Genomic DNA, 21,160 nt, shown 5'->3' on the forward strand with positions numbered 1-21,160 from the left:
CGGAGGCAAAAACATTTGATGTTCGAGGGGTGATTTGGGGGGTTGATGAGGTTGCAGGAGAGCACCGTTGTTGTTGCTGTTGTTGTTTTCCAGAATGTTCTGTCTGACCTTGCCATTTTTGCATCCGCTGAGGTACTCTTTGGCCTGTAGCTCCACCCCTGCCGAGATGTCCGGCGGCGGGTTGCAGCTGACCTTGACCAGTGCATAGTGCAGCGCCGGGATGAGGCTGTCCAGACGAGGCACCACCGCAGGCACAGGACCCTGGCTAGCTGGACACTTGGAAGCTTGGAGAAGAAGAGTTGGAGAAAGTGAGTTATTGGTCCAACGTTTGGGGGAAATTAGCCAGCTGTTTCTGCTGCACAGAAGAGGCTCAGTCCATTATAATAGCATACTGTATTCCTCAATGTCAACTTGCCAATTCATGAGCATTACTTCATGGAATCAAAGAATAGGTAGGAATTGACTTGCAACGTATCTACATCCTCAAAGTCCCAGTCCTCTTTTCCATGAGTGTGAATACTCACAGTGTCTGGCCACATCCCTGGACTCCAGGTAGATGAACAGAGCTTGGATGCATTTCTTACACCCTTGTTCACTTTCTGGAATGCAATACAATGCCATTCATAGGAAGAACCTTAATGGGACAAGGGTAGTATTGAGAGCAACATTCATTTGTGCTCATTAAGACTTCCCGTACCTGCAGGCTTGGCCATCTGAACTGAGGAGAGCAGGATGAGGATGCCTTGGTCAGGCAACGTGTTGATGAATACCTGCACAGTGAAAAGAATGTAGTTAGCATAGCTTGTGGAATAGGTCTGCATAGATTGTGGACTACTTTTAGCATCATTTGTGGACAAGGTTAGCATAGCTTGTAAAATTCAGTCTAAATGCATTAAGTCTAATGTAGCTCATTAGTGTACCTACCACTTTCTTGGTTTCCAGACAGTGCCGCAGTCTGGCAAGGCTGTCACCAGACCTGCTCTTATCCACCACCTCTAACAGACTGCCATACATGTTTTTCTTCACTACTGAAACACAAATATATCATGATGATATCACAGACACGTTTGTGGGTTTGATTGTCAGCATATGTATGACAATACATCATCACATTACAGATTGCAAATGTACAAACAGGGTTGGCCGTCACCGTCAGTTTAGTTCCAACATAGTAGCTTAGTTGTGAGAGTCCTGAATTTAATAAATGGACATGGCCTTGTGTGAGGTCTGTCAGGGTTTGTGACCTCACCTTCATGGCTTCCTGCATAAAGGTTCCTGGAGAAGAGCGCTGAGGGGATCAGCTGACACACCCGCTCCAGGCTCATGGCCTTCCCAAGCTCCAGCCTCTCTGGCCTGACACGGTCACATATTATTATTATTATTATGACTATTATTATTATGACTATTATTATTATTGTTATTATTATTATTATTACTACTACTACTACTACTACTACTACATTGATCAAATTCATTGGCTATGACAACTCAAATCAAGGATAATATAAAATGACTATGAATTGTTAAATCAAGGCTAAGAACTCTCACAGTTCAAAGGGCAAGAAGGGAGGAGAGTAGGAGCGCAAGCACACGTGGGAGAGAACTCTATCTCCATTCACCAGCTGTCCACTCCACACCGTGTAGCTACTCCTCTCTGTGGCAGAAACACATGCAGGGGAGACGACCACGTTAAGTAATCAAACGCCTTTGATAGGCCAGTGCGCACACGTGTGATTTTACAGCTTTCCACTTTCGTTTAATGCATAGGTCAATGGGGACATGCTAGCACCAGAGACGCTGGAAATTGAAATTCGCCAAAAGATCACTTCCTGATTTGCCCATGTGTAACATACTAAGCAGAGCAAAGAGGAAGTGTTTGAACAGTTATTTACAGAAGTCATCGCTAGCAGTCTCGAGAAAGTCACTAGAATAGGACCTTACCTTTAGTCCCCTCTGACAATTGGCTGTTCGACCTGAAAGACATCATAAAAACACAGTTAATCGATTGGTTTGCATAGTGATGAGCTTCATGTGCTCATCCTTTCTTAATGTGTGTCTTTGACCCGGATGTAGTTGAGTAGATCTAAGAAGGCAGGATAGGTTTAAACTGTATGCTAAAACCTTATCCTCACCAAATACTGTTCACTAATCAAATACCAAATATCTCTCCTATCCACACAGTATCCAGAATTGGGACCTTACCTTAGAGGGGCCATAGGCTTGGTCTGAAGCGGAGCATCTTTTGCTTTGAACTGGAAGGAGACGACAGCGAAGGGACACACCTGCCTGGGCCTGGATTTCAGCTCGTCAAAGTTGTACTCATAGAAGTATTGCTGTGGGAGAACGCACAGGCGGAATACTAAGTGATACTCACACTCACAAAAGCACGACTGAAGAGACAGGATGGTGCTGTGACGACCCGTGACATATTGCAGGTAAGATACTTCCTGTGTCTCACTTTATTAAAACCCCTCGCTTGATCAACCACGCCCAATTGGCCTGTGGGCCTAGACACTACATCAGGCCTTTATGCACTTGGCCTATCTTGACCTACATACGTCATGATGAATGTATCCTTACGTATCTTGCCTCTATTCTGCAACCATGAGTCCGGGGACATGAACATAATGGCCCTAGGGTCGCTAAAAATTCAGATACGGGTTATGTTGATAACTCCCTGCCATGTACTCTTACTGTATACGACTGTACTCTCAGTTGTTCTGGAAGACTTGAAGAATCTGGAAGATTCTTGGTTGTGCACCGTGCAAATTCATTCATTCATTCTTTTGATTTACTTTTCCTAATCATGGGTGTGTGTCTTTATTCCAGAGGGTTGTTAATTCTGTTTAGCCCCAAGAGTACGCCGCCAAAAAGATCTCTCTTTATGGGTAATGAATCAAAAAATCTGTAGCGACATGTAAGCGTGTATAAATGTGTTTTCACTTTGTCATCATGAGAAACTATAGATGTGCTGATACTTGGGTGGCCATGTGTTACAGAGCTGTCGTTCCCACACACAGACTTGGCTGTGGCGGCCCAGCACAGTTTATGGATCTCTCTCGCCACAGTTTCATAATGAAACCTTCCTCTGTACTTAAGCGCAATCCCGATACCGCTTTGCAGCGCACCCTGTCATTTCAACCTGTCCCCTCTCACTCTAGTACTAGCAGCCTCGAGAGCCCCACTTGCTACGCACACAGAATACACACACGGGCACAACTCCCATCTCTGGTCTGGCTAGCTAGTTAGCGTAGTGCTGCAATTATTATACAGTAGCTAAACTGTCTCACATCAACAAAATCTCAACTGTCAACACTTGTACAATCTGTCTACTACACTAGGTGCTTGGACGGTAGCTAGTGAACATTAGCCTAACAGTGTGATGTAAGCAAGATGGATCATACACTTCTGGATTTATCAACCCACCTCTAGACCTCCCTCCCCCCCCCCCCCCCCCCCGACACGACTACAATCCAGTCCTGTGGGGAACCCTTCAGTGCCCATCATCCTTTCTCAGGAGTGTGTTATTCACCTGAGTGAGCTCGTAGGCTCTGTACGACGTCAGAGACGTCGCTTTGCTGGCATTCTTGGAGACATGGCTGTCAAACTTGGGCGTGGGATCAAGAAGGTTCTTGCTCATGTTCTCATAGATACCTTTGACTTTACCCTGGGGAAAAAAGACAAATGAGTTTGAATAAAAAAAGTCAATGCGAATCATTCAGCAGGCAATATAAAAGAGCTATACAAAAAGCTGAGTATCCATGCGGTCCTTGATTAAACCGTTGTGTTTTTGTAATTTAGTATTCTTTTGTGAAAGTGTTTAGAAATTACAGGTGAGATCATTTGTGTACCTTCATAACCTTGAAGATAACAATCTCTCCATTGACTCCAGGGTTGAAAGGGTTAATTTGCAACAGATCTGAGTATTTAGACAAATAAACACCTGAAAAACACAAAGCTCAAACATTACACACCACCTTGTCACTGTTGTGTAATTAAAAGTTGAAGTAGCTTTCATATTAGCATAATTACATTGATTACCTTATGATAAACTATAAACAAGACAGTAAACAAGACAGTATCTGTATGAAAACTGTTTACCACAATGTATGTGTAACAATAGTGTATTTTCACTATGGCAAGGCAAAAGCAGGCCTTTGTGTCTGTAAGAGTCATGCACTAGTAAGTACAGGGGTCAGAGAAAGGGCATAGACTAGAGCAAAAGATTAGGGCAGAGGAGAGATGCAAGAGTATAGAGTGAGGATAGGAGACGAGATAGAAGACTAACAGTGAAGTCAACAAGCAGGGCTATATAAATTAGTTGACAAGGGGCCCACAGAACTGATCAAAAGGTTAAAGGTCACCTATTGGGCTATAGGAAATGAGAAGATGTGTGTGAGATTATGTCGAGAGAATGAATTTGGGATTAAGTTTTACTGTAATTAGCAGGCAACATAAATTAATAAAACACCTAGAAATGAGGCTTAATGCGATTGTGGGAGTTACTCGGTGTTTGAGCCTCCAGTTGTGTATTCACCAAATCACACTTTCCCTCGGCCCCAACGTTGTTTCCCAACCCCACCGTCGTTTGACTGATTTAGTTAATTTTCATCAGCACCCTTTCATCACAAAAAAAACTCATACTTGTAAAATAAGATAAGCGCGTTATCAATACTTAGTCTGAGTAATCACCCTTACTATGAAACAAGTGTCTTTCTGCCCCTCTGAGTGCACACCCACCCAGAGGTCACAGGCAGCACAGGACAGTTGCTGTGAGTCAAGAGCGAGCTGCCAGCCTACTCCGTTTAGACAGTGAGGGGAGAGGGTGGTTGTTTGTTTGTTAAACTAGAAGGACTTGTATGTATAATGTCACTTTTAAAGTGACTCCAAATTACTGACTAGCATTTGTGTAAGCCTATTATGTTTATTATTATATATTATTATTAGGCTAGACGTAGCCAGCTCGGGTGTCTATGCAAGCAGTCATCCAGCTTAGTCCTAACCTAGCCACAGAGAAGTGTCTGTTACCATAAACTACCTGGCTACCTTATTCTAGCAGACTAGCAGCTTTCCGTTCCTAGAGAGATGAAATAAATGTAGGATATTGGAATTGACAGTGAAGAGAAACAGGCTTAAAAGAAGTGAGTTCATACAAGTGTAAATTAAACTAATTAGGAGGAGAGAGAAGAAACTGACAAGTATGCTTGTTGGAGATATGGAAAGAGAAAAGTAAATTGCTGGAAAGGACAAGAAGGTCCAACTACATGGACCATTATAGCGCTATGGTTACCCATATGGTAAATGGTAGACTGGACTTATATAGCACTTTTATCCCCTCGTTCACCCATTCACACACACTTCACACACCAATGCTGCTGGCATGCAGGGTGCCAGCCTAATCAGTGGGAGCAGGGCTGAAAATTAACACCTGCCACCGGCTAAATGCAGGTAAAATTTCCAATTGGCGACTAGATTTCGGAAGGCTATCTGGAAAAAAAAAACAGTAGATTTTTTCATCTACAGTCCCCTTGGCAGGTGACTCACCGTGAGCCAAAAAGTTCATTTTCACCCCTGAGTGGGAGCAATTTGGGGTTCAGTCTTTCCCATGGACACTTGGACATATGGGCAGGAGGAGCTGAGATTCAAACTGCTGACCCTACACTCATTGAATGACCCGCTCTACCTCCTGAACCACAGCCACCCCACATGTGAAGGTACTAGGCTTCAAACACAGGTCTCACACAAAAGAAACATACTCTAACCACTAAGCCAAAGCTGTGGCTTGAGAGAGCCTTAGCCAGTCTTAAGGTGTCAAGCAGAGATACCCATGACATAAGCGCCGTCACTGAACCAACCCCATTACACTTACCCTTGGCAGGGTTTCCCAGGATGGTTATCCAGCTTTGACCCACAACCAAGCCTTTCTCACCGATCCAAGGGAGCTGAAACCAGGTGACACAACACATGAGTAAGATCTATAACATGCTCGCTTACATGTCATCTGACAATAACAGATGAGCCCAGGGTTGTTGGTCCCTTATCAGTGTTATAATATACATCAAACTCCCTAGTCTCCTGTAGTGCTTTATCATACACTCACCTTGGTAGTGTCACACAGCATGAAACAGTGACTCTCCTCCAGCTCTTTGTCTGTCCTTCCATCCAGTTTCAGCTCCCTTCTTTTTTCCACAAACTGATATACAAAATATTGATGTTGATCAGAACATTAGGATAACCCAAGAAAGATATTAGGCCTAATCCTACACTAGAAATCAAGGGGAATCTCCATTGAAATTCTGGGCTTCAGAGCTCAGACCTAAACTAGGCCTTATCTGTGTCTAGGAAACTGGCCCCTGAAGGAAATATGATAGGTGGTAAATGGACTGCACTTGTATAGCGCTTTTATCCAAAGCGCTTTACAATGAAGGCCTCTCATTCACCCATTCACACATATTCACACACCAATGGTGGCAGCTGCCATGCAAGGCGCTAACCTGCTCATTGGGAGCAATTTGGGGTTCAGTGTCTTGCCCAAGGACACTTCGAAAGGTAGTCAGGAGGAGCTGGGATTCGAACCACCGACCCTACGATCATTGGACAACCCGCTCTACCTCCTGAGCTATACAGCTGCCCCATAAGATAAGGTAAGATAAGATAGGTGATAAGAGGTAAAGACTTACATCTTTCTCTAATAGCTCACTGTGGATGAGTCTTGGCTTGGAGTATATAAAAGTCCCATTGGAGGCAGCCTCCAGATAGTTGGAGGACAGGATGTTTAAAATGTCCTCAAACTCCCTGGACTCTGTGGACACATGCTGGAACAACGCTGTGAGAAGAGGGGAGAAGAGTTAGGTTAGGTCTGTTCAAGATGGTTGTGTACTGTACATGGCTCTTTGTGTGAATGAGTGGCCCTTCACTACATTCTCATTTTGACCTTATTATCTACGCCCAGGAAGATGTGTTTCTTTGTCTGTTAGTTGTCTGTTAGTCAAGTTGAGACGACACCAGATACCATATGATAGGCCTTATCTCCCCCAATGACTCATCTGAATCAGCCTTCCTCCAGGAGGTGTCAGACCTAGGTCTGTGTCAAGACAACCTGAACACTAGCAAGACAAAGGAGATGATTGTAGACTTCGGGGGAGGAGCAACCCCCCCCCTTCCCCAATCATAATCAAAGGGGACAACATGGAGAGTGAGCCACTTCAAATTCCTAGGGATGCTGATCTCTAATGACCTGACCTGGACACACAACATAGTGACTAGGGATCAGGGTGGGAATTACACGATGGCCATGACAGTAATGGCTGTCGATGCCCGCCCCTCTGGCCGTGATGCCCCCAAAGTAATTGTACCCCCTGCGGCCACCGTGGCTTTTGTGCCCCTGCTGCCCTCTCCTGTCGATATTCTGAAATGAATTCAATTGAGGCTACATTGATATCAGTAAAATGTTACAACGGTAGTATACAATTGTATCCTGCTAGTGGCTTTGATGCGATGGGAAACTGGCACGCGCAACCAGCTGCAAGGACTGCTGCGTTGTGGTTCGTTAAGAGCGCAAACAAGGTCTGAATTGACTATATCGATAGCTAATAAACTATGACACGGTTCAAAATGCCTTAGCTATCTAGCCATTGCCCAACTATTCTCCTTTTTCTACAAAATAATTTCCAGAGCAGAGAAAGTCTCTCTTTGTGCCGAGTGTGCGTTAACAGGTGAAAAACTTGTCCATGCGTTTATCTTCAGTAGACTCGACTACTGTAACGGCATGTATACAGGTCTCTCTAAAAAATCAATCAGACAGCTGCAGCCGATTCCGAACGCTGCTGCTCGAGTCCTCACTAAGACTAAGAAAGTAGAGCATATCACACCAGTTCTAAGGTCTTTACACTGGCTTCCTGTTTATCAAAGAATTGACTTTAAAATACTGCTGTTGGTTTATAAAGCACTGAATGGTCTAGGGCCAAAATATATTTCTGATCTGCTCATATGCTATGAACCATCCAGACCCCTCAGGTCGTCTGGCACAGGTCTGCCTTCTGTCCCCAGAGTTAAAACAAAACATGGAGAAGCAGCGTTCAGTTTTTATGCCCCACATATCTGGAACAAACTTCCAGAAAACTGCAGGTCTGCTGCAACTCTTGGTTCTTTTAAAACAAGCCTGAAGACTTTTCTTTTTGCCACTGCTTTCTAAGAGGAGTTATGTTTATCAGTATACTGCACTGTAACTTTTATTCATGTATTCTATGTGTCCTGCTTTTTGTTTCAAATGTCTATAATGACTTGCTTTTTGTTTTAATGCTTTTAATTTGTCCTGCCTTTTGTTTTAAATGTCTATAATGTCTTGCTTTTTGTTTTAATGCTTTTAATGTCTCATGTAAAGCACCTTGAATTGCCCTGTGGCTGAAATGTGCTATATAAATAAACTTGCCTTGCCTTGCCTTGTACAAGTATGTATACTTGCTTAACACTTAAAACAACCGCATGCGTACACGAGGGTTTGGTTACCTTGGTTACCTAGCAACCGTAGAAGGGGCATGCAATACGACTATTGCCACTCTTGCTGTTGTGGTCTTTGGCCTCCTATTTATTTATTTATTTATTTGTATTGAGCTTTTAGGGACTTCATTTGATGACACTGCAGCCACGAGCGTTTAAAACCTTGCTCTGGCATCGTGGCTGAAATTTCCTCATAAACGGCTTTGTTTCGGTACCAGTAATTGACTTGCACTGTCTTTGCCCCAAAGGCTCAAAAGACAGGTTACCTCGGCAGGTGTCCATTATCTTTTTAAGCGGGATAGTTGTGACAGGTGTTGATGGATGTGGTTGCGTTGTGCGGGTGAAAGTAACGTTTTACGTCATTAAAACCTGAAAATGTCACATTTTCAATGACGTGCAAATCGCAATGACAGGGAATATCGGTTCTGTCCGCTTAGCATTAGCCGATGTCTGATTCACATTGATTTATTTCCACAAATACTTGAGGCCTGAAACGGATCTGAGAATATCCATGAGCTTTTTTCCTGCTTACACGTGCATAATACATATCTGCCATAATACATATCTTTTGTGCCACATGTGAGCAAAAAAACGGAATGGGTCACTTCAACCAGGCAGTGTAAATGCGGCCTTATTGAGTGCTTAACTGAATCAAACCATCCGTTTTTAATACCTGTGTAAGTTGACAGCCCTACTAGCTTGCTAGTTAGCTAGCTAGCATAGCTAGATAGAATCCGATTACACTGGCTATTGATAACTAAATAACGTTACCGTAATTACAGTATGTTGCACTATATTGCCTTTCTAGAATAATGCCGTGACTAAAGAGACTACATCACGGAGACTGAAACGGATTGTGCTGCTAAGTGCAGTGCTCTCTCTCACTCACTCTCTCTTTCTATCATTCACTCACTCACTCTCTCTCTCTCACAGTCCTCACTCACTCAAATGATTGGCCTTTGTTGAAGTGTTAAAAAAACACATCAGTAGCAAGAATAGGCCTACTGTAGTTCCCCTGTATGTTTTTAACATATAAAACGCCACAGCTCAAGAACCCTTCTGGTACCTAGAAACCTCCCACCAGGACATGCTTTGCAAGTGCACCCCTCTAAAAAAAAAGAAGAAAAATCATTAAAAGTCTCACAGGTGCATTAGGTCCTCCACTCAACGTACAAATAAAAAAATCCAATTTTTTGTCAATTATGTCATTAATCGCCATTATTTCGGAGACAATTAATCGTCTAGCAAAATTTGTAATCGTGACAGCCTTATCGGTTGTTTGGCTATACTATAGTGCTACATAGCATTTCCAGTGAAGGGGCATAATGCTTCAACCAAGCATAATGCTTCAACCGACTCCGTATGATTCAACCAAGATTGCATGACTTATGACAACATTATGGAGGCATCATTTGATACAAAAAAATTAATAAAGTAGGATATTTATGTTTTTCATGTCATCCATGTTTCTCATTTATTGGGCATAGGGAAACAGTTATTGTACCTTATTTGGGTGGTAAAAATTCAGCAGACCATTCAGATATCACTGAACTACTGCTTTAAAGTAATTTATTCATAGGCTCCAAATCCTCTTATTTCACTCATTGGCCATTGTGCCCTAAAAAATTACTGAAGGCCAAATGGCCTACCCTGCTAGGGATGGGTATCGGGAACTGGTATTTTTTGGTACCGGTATGTCATTGGGTCAGTACCGAAATATCAATAAGCTGATGGTCAAACGGTGCTGCTATCGTTATTTAACATGCTCGTTTCATAAATACATTGAGCCGCGTTTGTTTCATAAAATCACCCAACGCAGCTGGCATGCGTCCCCTAATCATGACGAAGCTGCTGGTGACAGGCAATGACGTCACAATGTTATTGTTTGCCTCTCTAATAGACAACTTGAGGAAGTAGGCATGGTGACGGACAGGGCAAAACAGTACTTCACCAAATCTACTGACGGTGCTAAATGTAAAAAGTTATTATGTAAAAAGGTGTGTCCAAAGGGGGTAACACCAGCAACCTCGTGAAACAAGTTTCATATTCGGTAAATGTGAATCATTGTAACGTGTTTGACGTGTTTCATCAGACGTGTTTCAATTTTAACTTCAAGATTCAATTCAATTTTTTATTTTATTTATTATAAAAGGAAGAAAAAATGAATAAACAGCGCTGACGTTCATGCCATTGTTAGGCTATCTTGATTTGTAAAGACGTTACAACAAAGGTCTCCATTCCAGGTCAAAAGAATCGTTAGCTTTCACTAGGGATGCACAATATATTGTCAATCATATCGGTATTGGCCGATGTAAGTAATTTTTTAAAATATATTGGTACCGGTCCAATCTGCTTTCCATGTAGGGCTGATGTGAACAGCTGATAATTATTTCTGTTATTAATTTCTGTTATATTATTTCTACTGTGTTGTTGTTGAGAGGAAACAATGTGGTAAATCTATGATTTATGGGCTTTTCCAAATGTTTTGGAAATAGTGTTTCCATGTGTTTTTCCGAACGTATAAGATTTGATTATCATAGAACCTTGTTTTAATGCAGATCCTATCAACATCGGTGAATATCGGTTAACAGCCATGACTGCAATGTTAATATCTGTTATCGGTTGTGAGGGAATTGTGTTCATGACAGAGAGATAGGGAGGTCGCATTCTGTCAAAGGTATGACGTCATATAAATGTAATAGTGGAAAATAATCATGGAAAATTATGTAGGTCAGTTATATAAATTGGGGGTTGGCCTCCGTCAGGGCTGCGCTTTGTCACCAATCCTGTTTGTGATTTTCATGGACAGGATATCGAGGCGTAGCCGCGCGGAGGTGGGGTTGCAGTTCGGTGAGCTGGGGATCATGTCGCTGCTATTTGCAGATGATGTGGTCCTGATGGCATCATCTGCCTGCGACCTCCAGCACTCTCTGGATAGGTTTGCAATTGAGTGTGAAGCGGCTGGGATGAGAATCAGCACTTCTAAGTCTGAGGCCATGGTTCTCAGCAGGAAACTGGTGGTCTGTCCGCTCCGAGTAGAAAATGAGTCCTTACCCCAAGTGAAGGAGTTCAAGTATCTGGGGGTCTTGTTCACGAGGGAGGAGAGGGAGCTTGGCTGGAGAATCGGAGCAGCTGGTGCAGTTCTGCAGTCACTTTACCGCACTGTTGTGACGAAAAGAGAGCTGAGCCAAAAGGCAAAGCTCTCGATCTACCGGTCTATCTTCGTCCCCTCCCTCACCTATGGTCATGAAGGATGGGTCATGACCGAAAGAACGAGATCACGGATACAAGCGGCTGAAATGAGTTTTCTCCGGAGGGTGGCTGGGGTCTCCCTGAGAGATCGGGTGAGAAGTTCAGTCATCTGGGAGAGACTCGGAGTAGAGCCGCTGCTCCTTTGCGTCGAAAGGAGCCAGTTGAGGTGGTTCCGGCATCTAGTGAGGATGCCTCCTGGGCGCCTCCCTAGGGAGGTGTTCCAGGCGTGTCCAGCTGGGAGGAGGCCGCGGGGTAGACCCAGGACTAGGTGGCAGGATTACATCTCCGCACTGGCCTAGGAGTGGCTAAAGATTCCCCAGGCAGAGCTGGTTGATGCTACCAGGGAAAGGGATGTCTGGGGCACCCTGCTGGAACTGCTGCCTCCGCGACCCGACCCCAGATAAGCGGATGAAGATGGATGGATGGAGTTATGTAAATTGATGAGCGGAAGTGCAGTCCATATGTTTTTTTCCGGGAGTGGTTGTGTAATTAACTGTTTCCAGATGTGGAGACCATCGGAAGAGGGGGGAGGAGAGTACTGAGGAGCATTATCAGAATAGTCCACTAGTTGCACTAAGTCCGTAGCGTCTAATAGAGATCCGAGCTCGGGAGGTGAAGCCGGAGGGGAGGGAGGAGACGAGTATCGCCTAGGATCCGGAAAAAGGCACGATGCCTCGTCAAATGTTGTGCAGAAGCAGGGTGAATATTCTCCAGAAAAGTACTCTTCAGATGAAGTCTCCTCGTCAGCTTGTATTTTAGAGTAGACATCTGTCTCAAGGAAGAAGTCTGGAACATTGTCCACGATACTCAATTGAAGTGTCTCGGTAACGGAATGACGTCTCTCTGTGTATTGGACTGAACTGCAAGTCTCTTTTTATATCCACATCAGGCAATAGAGGACGGTTAGGGTGTGGTCTGACAGCCCGTCATAGCGCGAGGCGGGCCGAGCCTCCGCAGAAGAGACCTGCTCCACCGTTTTCAATCAACCGTCTGCTTCCAGGCCCAATGTCACCATAATTGTCTTAAGATCTTCACCTCTTAGCCTCTTTACCTCTGCGTAATCCCCAATCGCAAACGGCTGAGTGAAACGCTTCTCCAACAGACGGATCCTTCGCATTTGACCAGTTTGGAATGAGTTCACTCTGTTGAAAAAATATCCCACTTCTTTCAACCAGGGCTTGAATTTTTTTTTAGAGAGCGGGAGGGGGGGTCTAAATGCATCAATCTGGTGCACTTTGACAGTATCAATCAAGTTTTAAATCAACAAGCTAGAATAACGCTTTCAACATTTTTAATGATGAACTATGAATTAAAAACAAAATCATGTCTAAGTGCATAGAAAAGAAGCAAATACTGGAGTAACTTCAAGTGCTTCCTTCTAAAGGTAACAATACAAAATAAATTATTTTGAACTATTTAGGCCATACATGTCTGTTTAACAAACCTGGGCCCCGTACTACGAAGCTCGTTCAACATATCCAGGATAACTTTTCGCTAGCTCGCTCGACAGGCAGTGGACGCTTAAATAAAGCAAATGTCGGCTATAGTTTTTAAGTTTCAGGTTGGAGTAGCCTAGACAATGTGATGTCTCTATACAAGAGGAACTAAAACAGGCTATTAAAGGATTAACATGGTAATTTTCACTTTTTTTGAGTTTGAACGTGCTATTTGCACAATAGGACATTGAAGAAACACAATAAAAACATTAAATATATCCGTTTTGTCGTTTTTGAGAAACTGGAAGCGTAACATTTTCAGTCCAATTTGACTCGGGGTAAAAATACTCCGAATTCGTGACGTTTTTCCCTTTGTTGACGTCACCCTAAAGTTTGAAAATCCCGCCTCCACTCCCCTGCACCGCCTCCAACAGAAATCTGTCTGCCTCCCGCACCTGCTGTCTTTGCGCCGTTTCACCATCTATCCAACATGGTAAGGCAGCTCTGAACCCTTTCTCATCTTGAGAATAATTGAATAGTTGCAGTCTCTTAATTTTATATAATTTGTACGTTTTATAGGCCTAATTGTATTTGTGGTTGTCATACATATTGGGATGTTTTTACCATGATCTCCGTGTCTGAGTAGCCAACCTAGCTAATGTTAGATAAACGAACCATAACGTTAGCTGTAATTGGCAACAGTTTTTAAAAAGCTGTCTGATCCAGCTAGCTATTTGTCTTTATCCAGCATGTTGACGTTAGCTAGCCTAATGTTTGGAATGTCAGCTAGCTGTGTTAATTATCCTAGCATGCTAACGTTAGCTCTCAATGCATTTGCTTTTGGTAACGTTAGCCCTCCAGTGCAATGGCAGAAACACAGCGCACCATACTGTACTCTTCCCTGGCAGAAACACAGCGCACCATACTGTACTCTTCCCTGGTATAAACACAGCGCACCATACTGTACTCTTCCCTGGTATAAACACAGCGCACCATACTGTACTCTTCCCTGGCATCAAATCTACTTGCACCAGGTGCAAACTGTGCTGTAAGGTTTCCGAAGCGATATCCTACCATAACTGTTGTGAGCGTGCTTTGTTGTATAGGCCAATACAATAGGCAACGTTACGAAGTCAAAGTTGGATATAAGTCAGTTTGTCTCCACAAGAATCTCCCGATTATCTCTCGCTCAAACTTCATTCGATATAATGTAGACTTACTGATAAATAGCCTATTGTTGTAATTTATGCTGTTTTGTATGCAAAATAACGATGCTATTACTAATCGCTTTTATAATTTGCCCTCTTTTCTTGTAGCCAGATCACTACATTTCCAATCCTGGGACTTGAGGTCCAGGTCCCGCGCTTCAGGGCTCTGGGGGTGTGCAGGTCCTGGAGGACAGGTTGCAGCCAATGTAACCTAATGATATTATAAATGTTACAACACCGCCCTGTTTTATGAGAAAGTAGCCTGTCTTAATTTAATGTCATGTTGTATGCGCAACAATTACCTCGGAAAATAAAGACGTAGTCCTACCCGTGCGGGTTTTTGTCATTTATTTATTCTCACATTGAGATCTTAACTTGATCAAACACACCTGTGTACTGAATCGTTTGTCCTAAGGTCTTGTATTGCAGCGTTGTGATGCGCATATAGAGGCTACTGTGCTAAAATTATGACTACATTTCAGGGTGGGTGGAGGTGAAGATATTAAGTCAAGTTATGTTCCTTTCATAATTTACAACTCCAAATAATTGTAATTCTGCAAAACATTCTGAAAGTTGTGTAAGGCTTATCATCACTGTGGCATCTGCTCCACATAATGTTGATCATCCCAGCACCTCGATCCGACCCAACTTCAGGAAGCATTGCGCATTTTGGGATTAAACAGCTCCAGTAGCGATATTCTATTATAACCAGAGGGCATTACAATAACATTCAAAACGAGATCTATTGACTGCATGACCTGTTAGTCTCCAGACTCCGGAGTAGGCTATACCCCTTGACCGCTGCGCTCACGGAGTCGTAGTGCACGGCCCTCTGTCTCCAAACTCATCCATTATGTTGAATCGCTGCGCTACGCATGCAGTCTGCCACATATTAGTAGGATCAGTAGGCTAGCCTATATGTAGGCTACATCCCCAGCCCCTTTCTGCAAAATGTATTGTGTTGCCTTTGTATGTGAAATGAGCTATAATGATTTAATTGATCTGACCAATAATCAGTTATTGCAGTGGTATTCCGCTCGATTCCTTACATCACCACAACTGACAGATGTTGAACCCAGAACAGTACCGTTTCAGTGTTCAACAGGCTTTGTTGGACACCTACTAAGATAAATAACGTTAGACTGGTGAACAATGCGGATGTTATGTCGGTTTCACAGCGCAAATGATCTGTCTTCTGGCAAGACCCACAATTGCAATTATTTGACTAAATAGGTACTGTTCGTAGCTGGCTGAAAGCTATAGCGTTAGTCTAATAGCCCAAGCCTCCAAGCTTGCGTGGCCGGCTGCAGGGTGCTTTTTCCTCTGTGTCGTGGGGGAGACGTGTCGTCGTTATACTTTTATCGTACTTTTCCCAAATAGGCCTAATGCAAATTCGAGGATACGGCCTGTTAGGTAGCGTGTATCTTTATAATGTTTGGGGGTTAATATAATATTAAGGACTTTGTAAATGCCCCTGGTTGGCAGCTAGAAAAATGGCTATTGATCTGGCTGTTGTGCGATCTAGCTCTTGTTGTCTAGCTCGGAGCGGTGGTAGCTATGGTAACGGGGCACACGCCTGTCAATCATAATGATTCCAGTTGGTCATTTGCTCAGAGAACTGTCAATCAGTTGTAATGAATCACGCCCAGTTTTGAGTGAGTGAACTTTTTGAGTGGCAGATTCAGACCTATAAAAACATATTTTAAAATAATTTTTATGGATGAATTCTGAAATAGTTACACACATTTGTTTTGTTGTTGCCTAAAGATATCTGGAAAGTGTTATATTGAATTACCATGTTAATCCTTTAAGATGGAAAAAGTGGCATTGGTGCTATCACAATTCACAAGACAAGACTTTTTTAAATGAGGGTTTTTACTTGGTTCTCCGCATCACCCACAACCTACACGAAACTGCAGATAGGCTAAACGCAAGCCAGCGCATAGCCTACAGTCTACGACTGTAAATGCACAAGGCAAAATATGGCTCAAGTAGCTGTCATTCTGCATTTTTTCATATATCGGGGAAAGCCAAAAAGGGTTTGTTGGTTTGTAAAAAGTGTTCTTAAGAAGCTCTCTGTTCGCGCACTGCAGATTATTTTTTAATTCGCACACTGAAGTTCGATATAGAATCTTAACGTCCATATGCCTTTTTGATCGGTCAGTGGGCAGTGCTTCATACGTTTTGATCCATAATCTGGAACTTAACCTGCCCCGGAGCAGGTTTGCTCGGCAGCATAAATTACCGTGGCGATATAGCACGGTGAAAAGTGAATCACCTTCGTGGTACGGATAAACCAGGCTTGAACCTGAGGTTATCGCGCTAACCCCGTAATCCTGTTTCGTAGTACAGGGCCCTGGCATCCATCCTCCTGAGCTAGCTGCTAGCTAACATCAGAGATTTTATATAGAGAATATTTGCTAATGTCAACTCGGAGCTTCCTCGAGTGTACCGCACGTTGTGTAACCTGACTGAATGAGAGACTACGAAAACTTGTTTAGGCCCGCCCTACTCTGCCTCTGATTGGATAGAACTCCTTGATTGGATAGAACTCCTTGGTTACCTTGAGTATTGCGATTACACCATTGGTAGTTGGAACTATCCCTTCGCTCTGCTTTAAAACGACTGGTTAAATGACTGTTGCTCCGGAAATATTCCTGCACCAGAATATTCCCGCGCCGGAATTCCGGCACCGTGCCGGAGAACTTTAAGCCCTGTTCAACACTTCGCGTAGCAGAGGGAGATCTTCCTCTCTCAGTCTTTGTTGGTGAAGGATGCTTAACAGCTTTCTATTTAAAGGAAACCTATTTAAACCACACCTGCTGACGTGTACGAGCCCTCCCCATGCCCAAAAATAAACAAAAAACTCCGGCAGAAAAAGCCAGGGAAATTCAAGTTTCACTCATTTGAATAAATGTGACAACCCACAACTCCATTACGAAATCCCATATGGAAAATCACTCAACTTTACCGAGAACAGTACCACACTGTTATCTCCCTATAATTCCTTTGGGAGATCCGCTGTGCGAAAGCAAACATCTTCTGACGGTCTCCACATCTGGAAACAGTTAACTTACACAACCACTCCCGGAAAAAAAACATATGGACTGCACTTCTGCTCCTCAATTTACATAACTGACCTACATAATTTTCCATGATTATTTTCCACTATTAAATTTATATGACATCATACCTTTTTGACAGAATGGGACCTCCCTATCTCTCTCATGACTAGGGCTGAAGGATTGTATCGATACAACGATGCATCGCGGTACGTAGTCTCGCGATACTGTATCGATCTTTCAGCCCGGAGTATCGATACAGCCGGGCGCTGTAATTTTTTATTTATTTTTTTATTTACATTTTTAAATCCAGTTTAAAAAGCATATTCTACAATATTAAGTTAAAAAAGCATACATATAAATAATTTTGAAAAACCATAAATACTACAATGTTGACAGTTTAAAAAGCATGGATATCAAATGTAAAATATTTATTAGCTAGCTCTCTGTCCAGTCATTGAGTTTGAGTTATCTATAGTGCATTTGAGCCATTCAGTTTTCAGTCTTGAACACTTAAAATCTTTCAGTAAATGATGTGTGTATCGCAATACGTATCGTATCGTATCGTATTGTATCGTGACCTCTGTATCGTGATACGTATCGAATCGTGACCTGTGTATCGTGATGCGTATCGTATCGCGAAATCCAAGATGATATACAGCCCTACTCATGACATTGTTTTATACTTTATAATACTTCATTCATACTTCTGTACCAAGGGATGTTATATGGGATTTTCAGTTGTCCCCTGTTCCCAGGCTGATGAAAGAATGTTTTAGACAGTTCCTTCTTCAAGGACACAGCTGGGTGCAAGACAGATAACATTAATTGAGTATCGGGGAGTGAGAGACACCATGTTTAATTTGGGGGGCTGCTGAGCAAAGACACCTGCACGATCACCCACTCAACACTTTTGCTTTCCGAACGTCATGTGAAATACTGTATAAAAGGCCATCATTGACAACTGGTCATCGCACTTCTCCTCAGATACAATCTGGTGTCTGTTCTGAATTGCCCTCTGGGCCCTGAAGCGATGTTATTAAAGTTCTCTTCTTACTCTGAAGTCCACCGGTGTGTTTCTGAAGTTCTTACCCTTTAGAGAATCCACAACACAGTACAGGACATTTTCATATCTGTGCAACCCTAGCTTTCACTTCACATGCCATCTCTAGTTGTAACCAAGTCTAATATTGTCTAGGCTAGCTAATGTTTAGCAAGTACTAAAACTTTAGAATTATACCATTAGTGTATCATTTGATACAAAAATAATAATACAAATTAGGCTATATACTGTACAGTAGGACCCCACTCATCCGAACTTCAGAGATCCGAACCTCCCGGTCTACCGGACAGGCTTAAATTTTTTTTATTTTTTTTTAGCCTGCTATCTGGTTACTGGTGGGATTTTCATTACAGTACTGTATCCTACTATGAATAAAAACAGAACTATATGTAGACCTACATGTTGCCTGTAGGCTGTAGCCTACTGTCACGTATAATTTCTTTGTTACTTTAATGTCGAGCATAAAACGTAAACGAGTCTGCTGCGCGAGAGCTGCATTCCTTGGTAGCCAGAAAGCGCGTCAGCAACCTGAAGCAGCATCGAGTCATTTTTCGTTCCCAGTTAATGGACTTCAGGAACACAGACGTGTTGTGAGCATGTAGATTAGCCTACTAAACCTACTGTATTTGTTAAATAATAGCCTACAGCCTAGGCCACGTTAGCCTACATCGGTTGTTTTAGAGACTTTCTTTTAGGCTACAATAGCCTAAGACACGACAACTTGTCTGTCATTTCATTTATTTATTTATTGATTATAATTTGCTCTAATTGTTCTAATGTTGGGTTGTTTTTAGGCTAGACCAATTTGTTCTACAAATACAGTAGCCTATCGATGCAGCGTACGCCTCATTTGAGAATAAAGTACAGTATTTGATCAAAGCACGCACTCAAAGTGGAAATTCGATTATTTTATTATAGGCTACTGTAGGTCTATTATAGGCTAGGCTATATGAGTTTAGTTGGCTATTTGATTGCAATTTTGATGCATTTTCACAAGTAATTAAGGTTATTTATCGGTCTATTATGAGTCTATATGGAACAAGTATACCACTTATTGAATTTGGTGCATTTTAACATAAGTTTCAGTCATCCGGTCATTTCAGAGATACGAACGACCTTCGGTCCCGTTGTGGACTCATACAGCGTAGAGCTAGATAATGTTCCAGTAAGAAGTGCCGACAGCTCCTGCCCATCTCTAGCCTATTTGGTCTTATCATTCGCTGATGACAACTGGCGGATCCTAAAGCGTACATTTTCCAGATGGACATCTGACAATATTTGAAGAGGAACAGAAAGTAGAATGATGTTGAGAGCAGTCAGGTAGGTTAGCCCAGGGGTTCCCTACCTTTCTGCGCCAGAGCCCCCCTAACCTACACCTGATGGAATTCCCCCCAAAAAATCTCTGTGAACGTCCAGTCTGTGTGTGCTCATATGTGCGCAAATTCCATCAGTTGTAGGTAAGGGTACAATGAAGGGCTTCGCTAGTGTAGCAGTAATATTAATGACACGATTCATAGTCTCAGATTAATTTGTTGAATTTATATGGTATTGTAGTGCTGTAAATACAAGGCTTTTTGGCCCTTCATCAGATATAATCATGTATTTTGTTAAATTTGCTGTGTGACATGTCAATAACATGATTCTTTGATAAATATTTGTCTAGCTAATATTAAGGCCTCATATTTTCTGGGGCCTGGCGCCCACCCTGCCATCATTGGCGCCCCCCTAAGGGGGGCCCGGACCCCAGGTTGGGAAACCCTGGTCTAGCCTATTGCTTCCCCTGGACCAGTAAACTCTGTTCGGGCAAGTGCCTCATGCAGTTGTCTGATCAGCCAAGTAAAAAATATAGTTGAAGTGTGATAAATATGTAACGTTATCTAAAAAATACAGTGAAGAAACACGACGTGGAGCTACACATACACCCAGTAGCCTAGCCTGTTTGAGCTGAAGTGGAGCCTCCATCTACGTAGCTTACACGCTGCTGTTTGTCAGTCAGCAAGCATAACTTGTCAATGAGACGGCCCACATCACAAGCGCAAGTACAATGTGAATCAAAGGAGCTGCCCTGACTGACTAATTGATTGAGCAACTGTCTTTTTGGCTGGATAACCGAAAGTTTAACGACGCTAGCTTGTTCCTCCAGCAACCTAAAAAGTGCCAGTCAAAGCAACAGTAAATGCAACAAAATATCAGTTAAGCATAGCCTAATCTAGCCTATTATTTTTGTAAGCTATGTAAAAAAGGCAGTGATTGTGGTAGGAGAAGACAGGACCAGCACAGAGTGGAGGGACAGATGAGAGAGGAGTGCCTAGAGGTTGTTGAGAGGAGAGCAGGAGAAGAGAGAGGAGAAGGAAGGGGACAGGAGAGAGTGAAGATGAGACATTAGAAAGAGTCTAATGATTTAGAGTCTAAATCATCAGACTTCTACATTTTAGACGGTATGAGTATGCAGTTAAGCATCAATGGGCATCAGACATTAATTTTTATTAAATAAAACGTTCTATCATTCTGACCCCATAACTCCAAATTAAAGAAAGCATATTTAATGTAGGCTAGACATGCTGTTCAGTGGTGGCTGGTGACTCAAAAAACTGAGGAGGACAGGAGGAAGAGAGGTGAACCGCCCATGGGCGCCGGGGG

At 42.8% G+C, this 21,160-nt stretch overlaps 1 protein-coding gene across 1 annotated transcript in view; it reads right to left on the minus strand.

Moving 5' to 3' along the window:
- tasora (transcription activation suppressor a) overlaps positions 1 to 21,160 on the minus strand; it is a gene marked incomplete at its 3' end in the record, with an annotated part of 47,764 nt that overhangs the window by 20,086 nt on the left and 6,518 nt on the right. Inside the window, exons 2-14 of the mRNA XM_084445776.1 lie at positions 6,681 to 6,826; positions 6,101 to 6,193; positions 5,870 to 5,942; positions 3,852 to 3,943; positions 3,533 to 3,667; positions 2,203 to 2,333; positions 1,942 to 1,973; positions 1,549 to 1,654; positions 1,250 to 1,353; positions 925 to 1,028; positions 698 to 770; positions 525 to 599; positions 109 to 284 (exon numbers count right to left, since the gene is read on the minus strand). Coding sequence (XP_084301902.1) covers positions 109 to 284; positions 525 to 599; positions 698 to 770; positions 925 to 1,028; positions 1,250 to 1,353; positions 1,549 to 1,654; positions 1,942 to 1,973; positions 2,203 to 2,333; positions 3,533 to 3,667; positions 3,852 to 3,943; positions 5,870 to 5,942; positions 6,101 to 6,193; positions 6,681 to 6,826 — 1,340 coding nt within the window. The remainder of the gene's footprint in view (positions 1 to 108; positions 285 to 524; positions 600 to 697; positions 771 to 924; positions 1,029 to 1,249; positions 1,354 to 1,548; positions 1,655 to 1,941; positions 1,974 to 2,202; positions 2,334 to 3,532; positions 3,668 to 3,851; positions 3,944 to 5,869; positions 5,943 to 6,100; positions 6,194 to 6,680; positions 6,827 to 21,160) is intronic.

The sequence above is a fragment of the Borostomias antarcticus genome (assembly GCF_949987555.1).
Source record: "Borostomias antarcticus genome assembly, chromosome: 11".
Taxonomy (NCBI): domain Eukaryota; kingdom Metazoa; phylum Chordata; class Actinopteri; order Stomiiformes; family Stomiidae; genus Borostomias; species Borostomias antarcticus.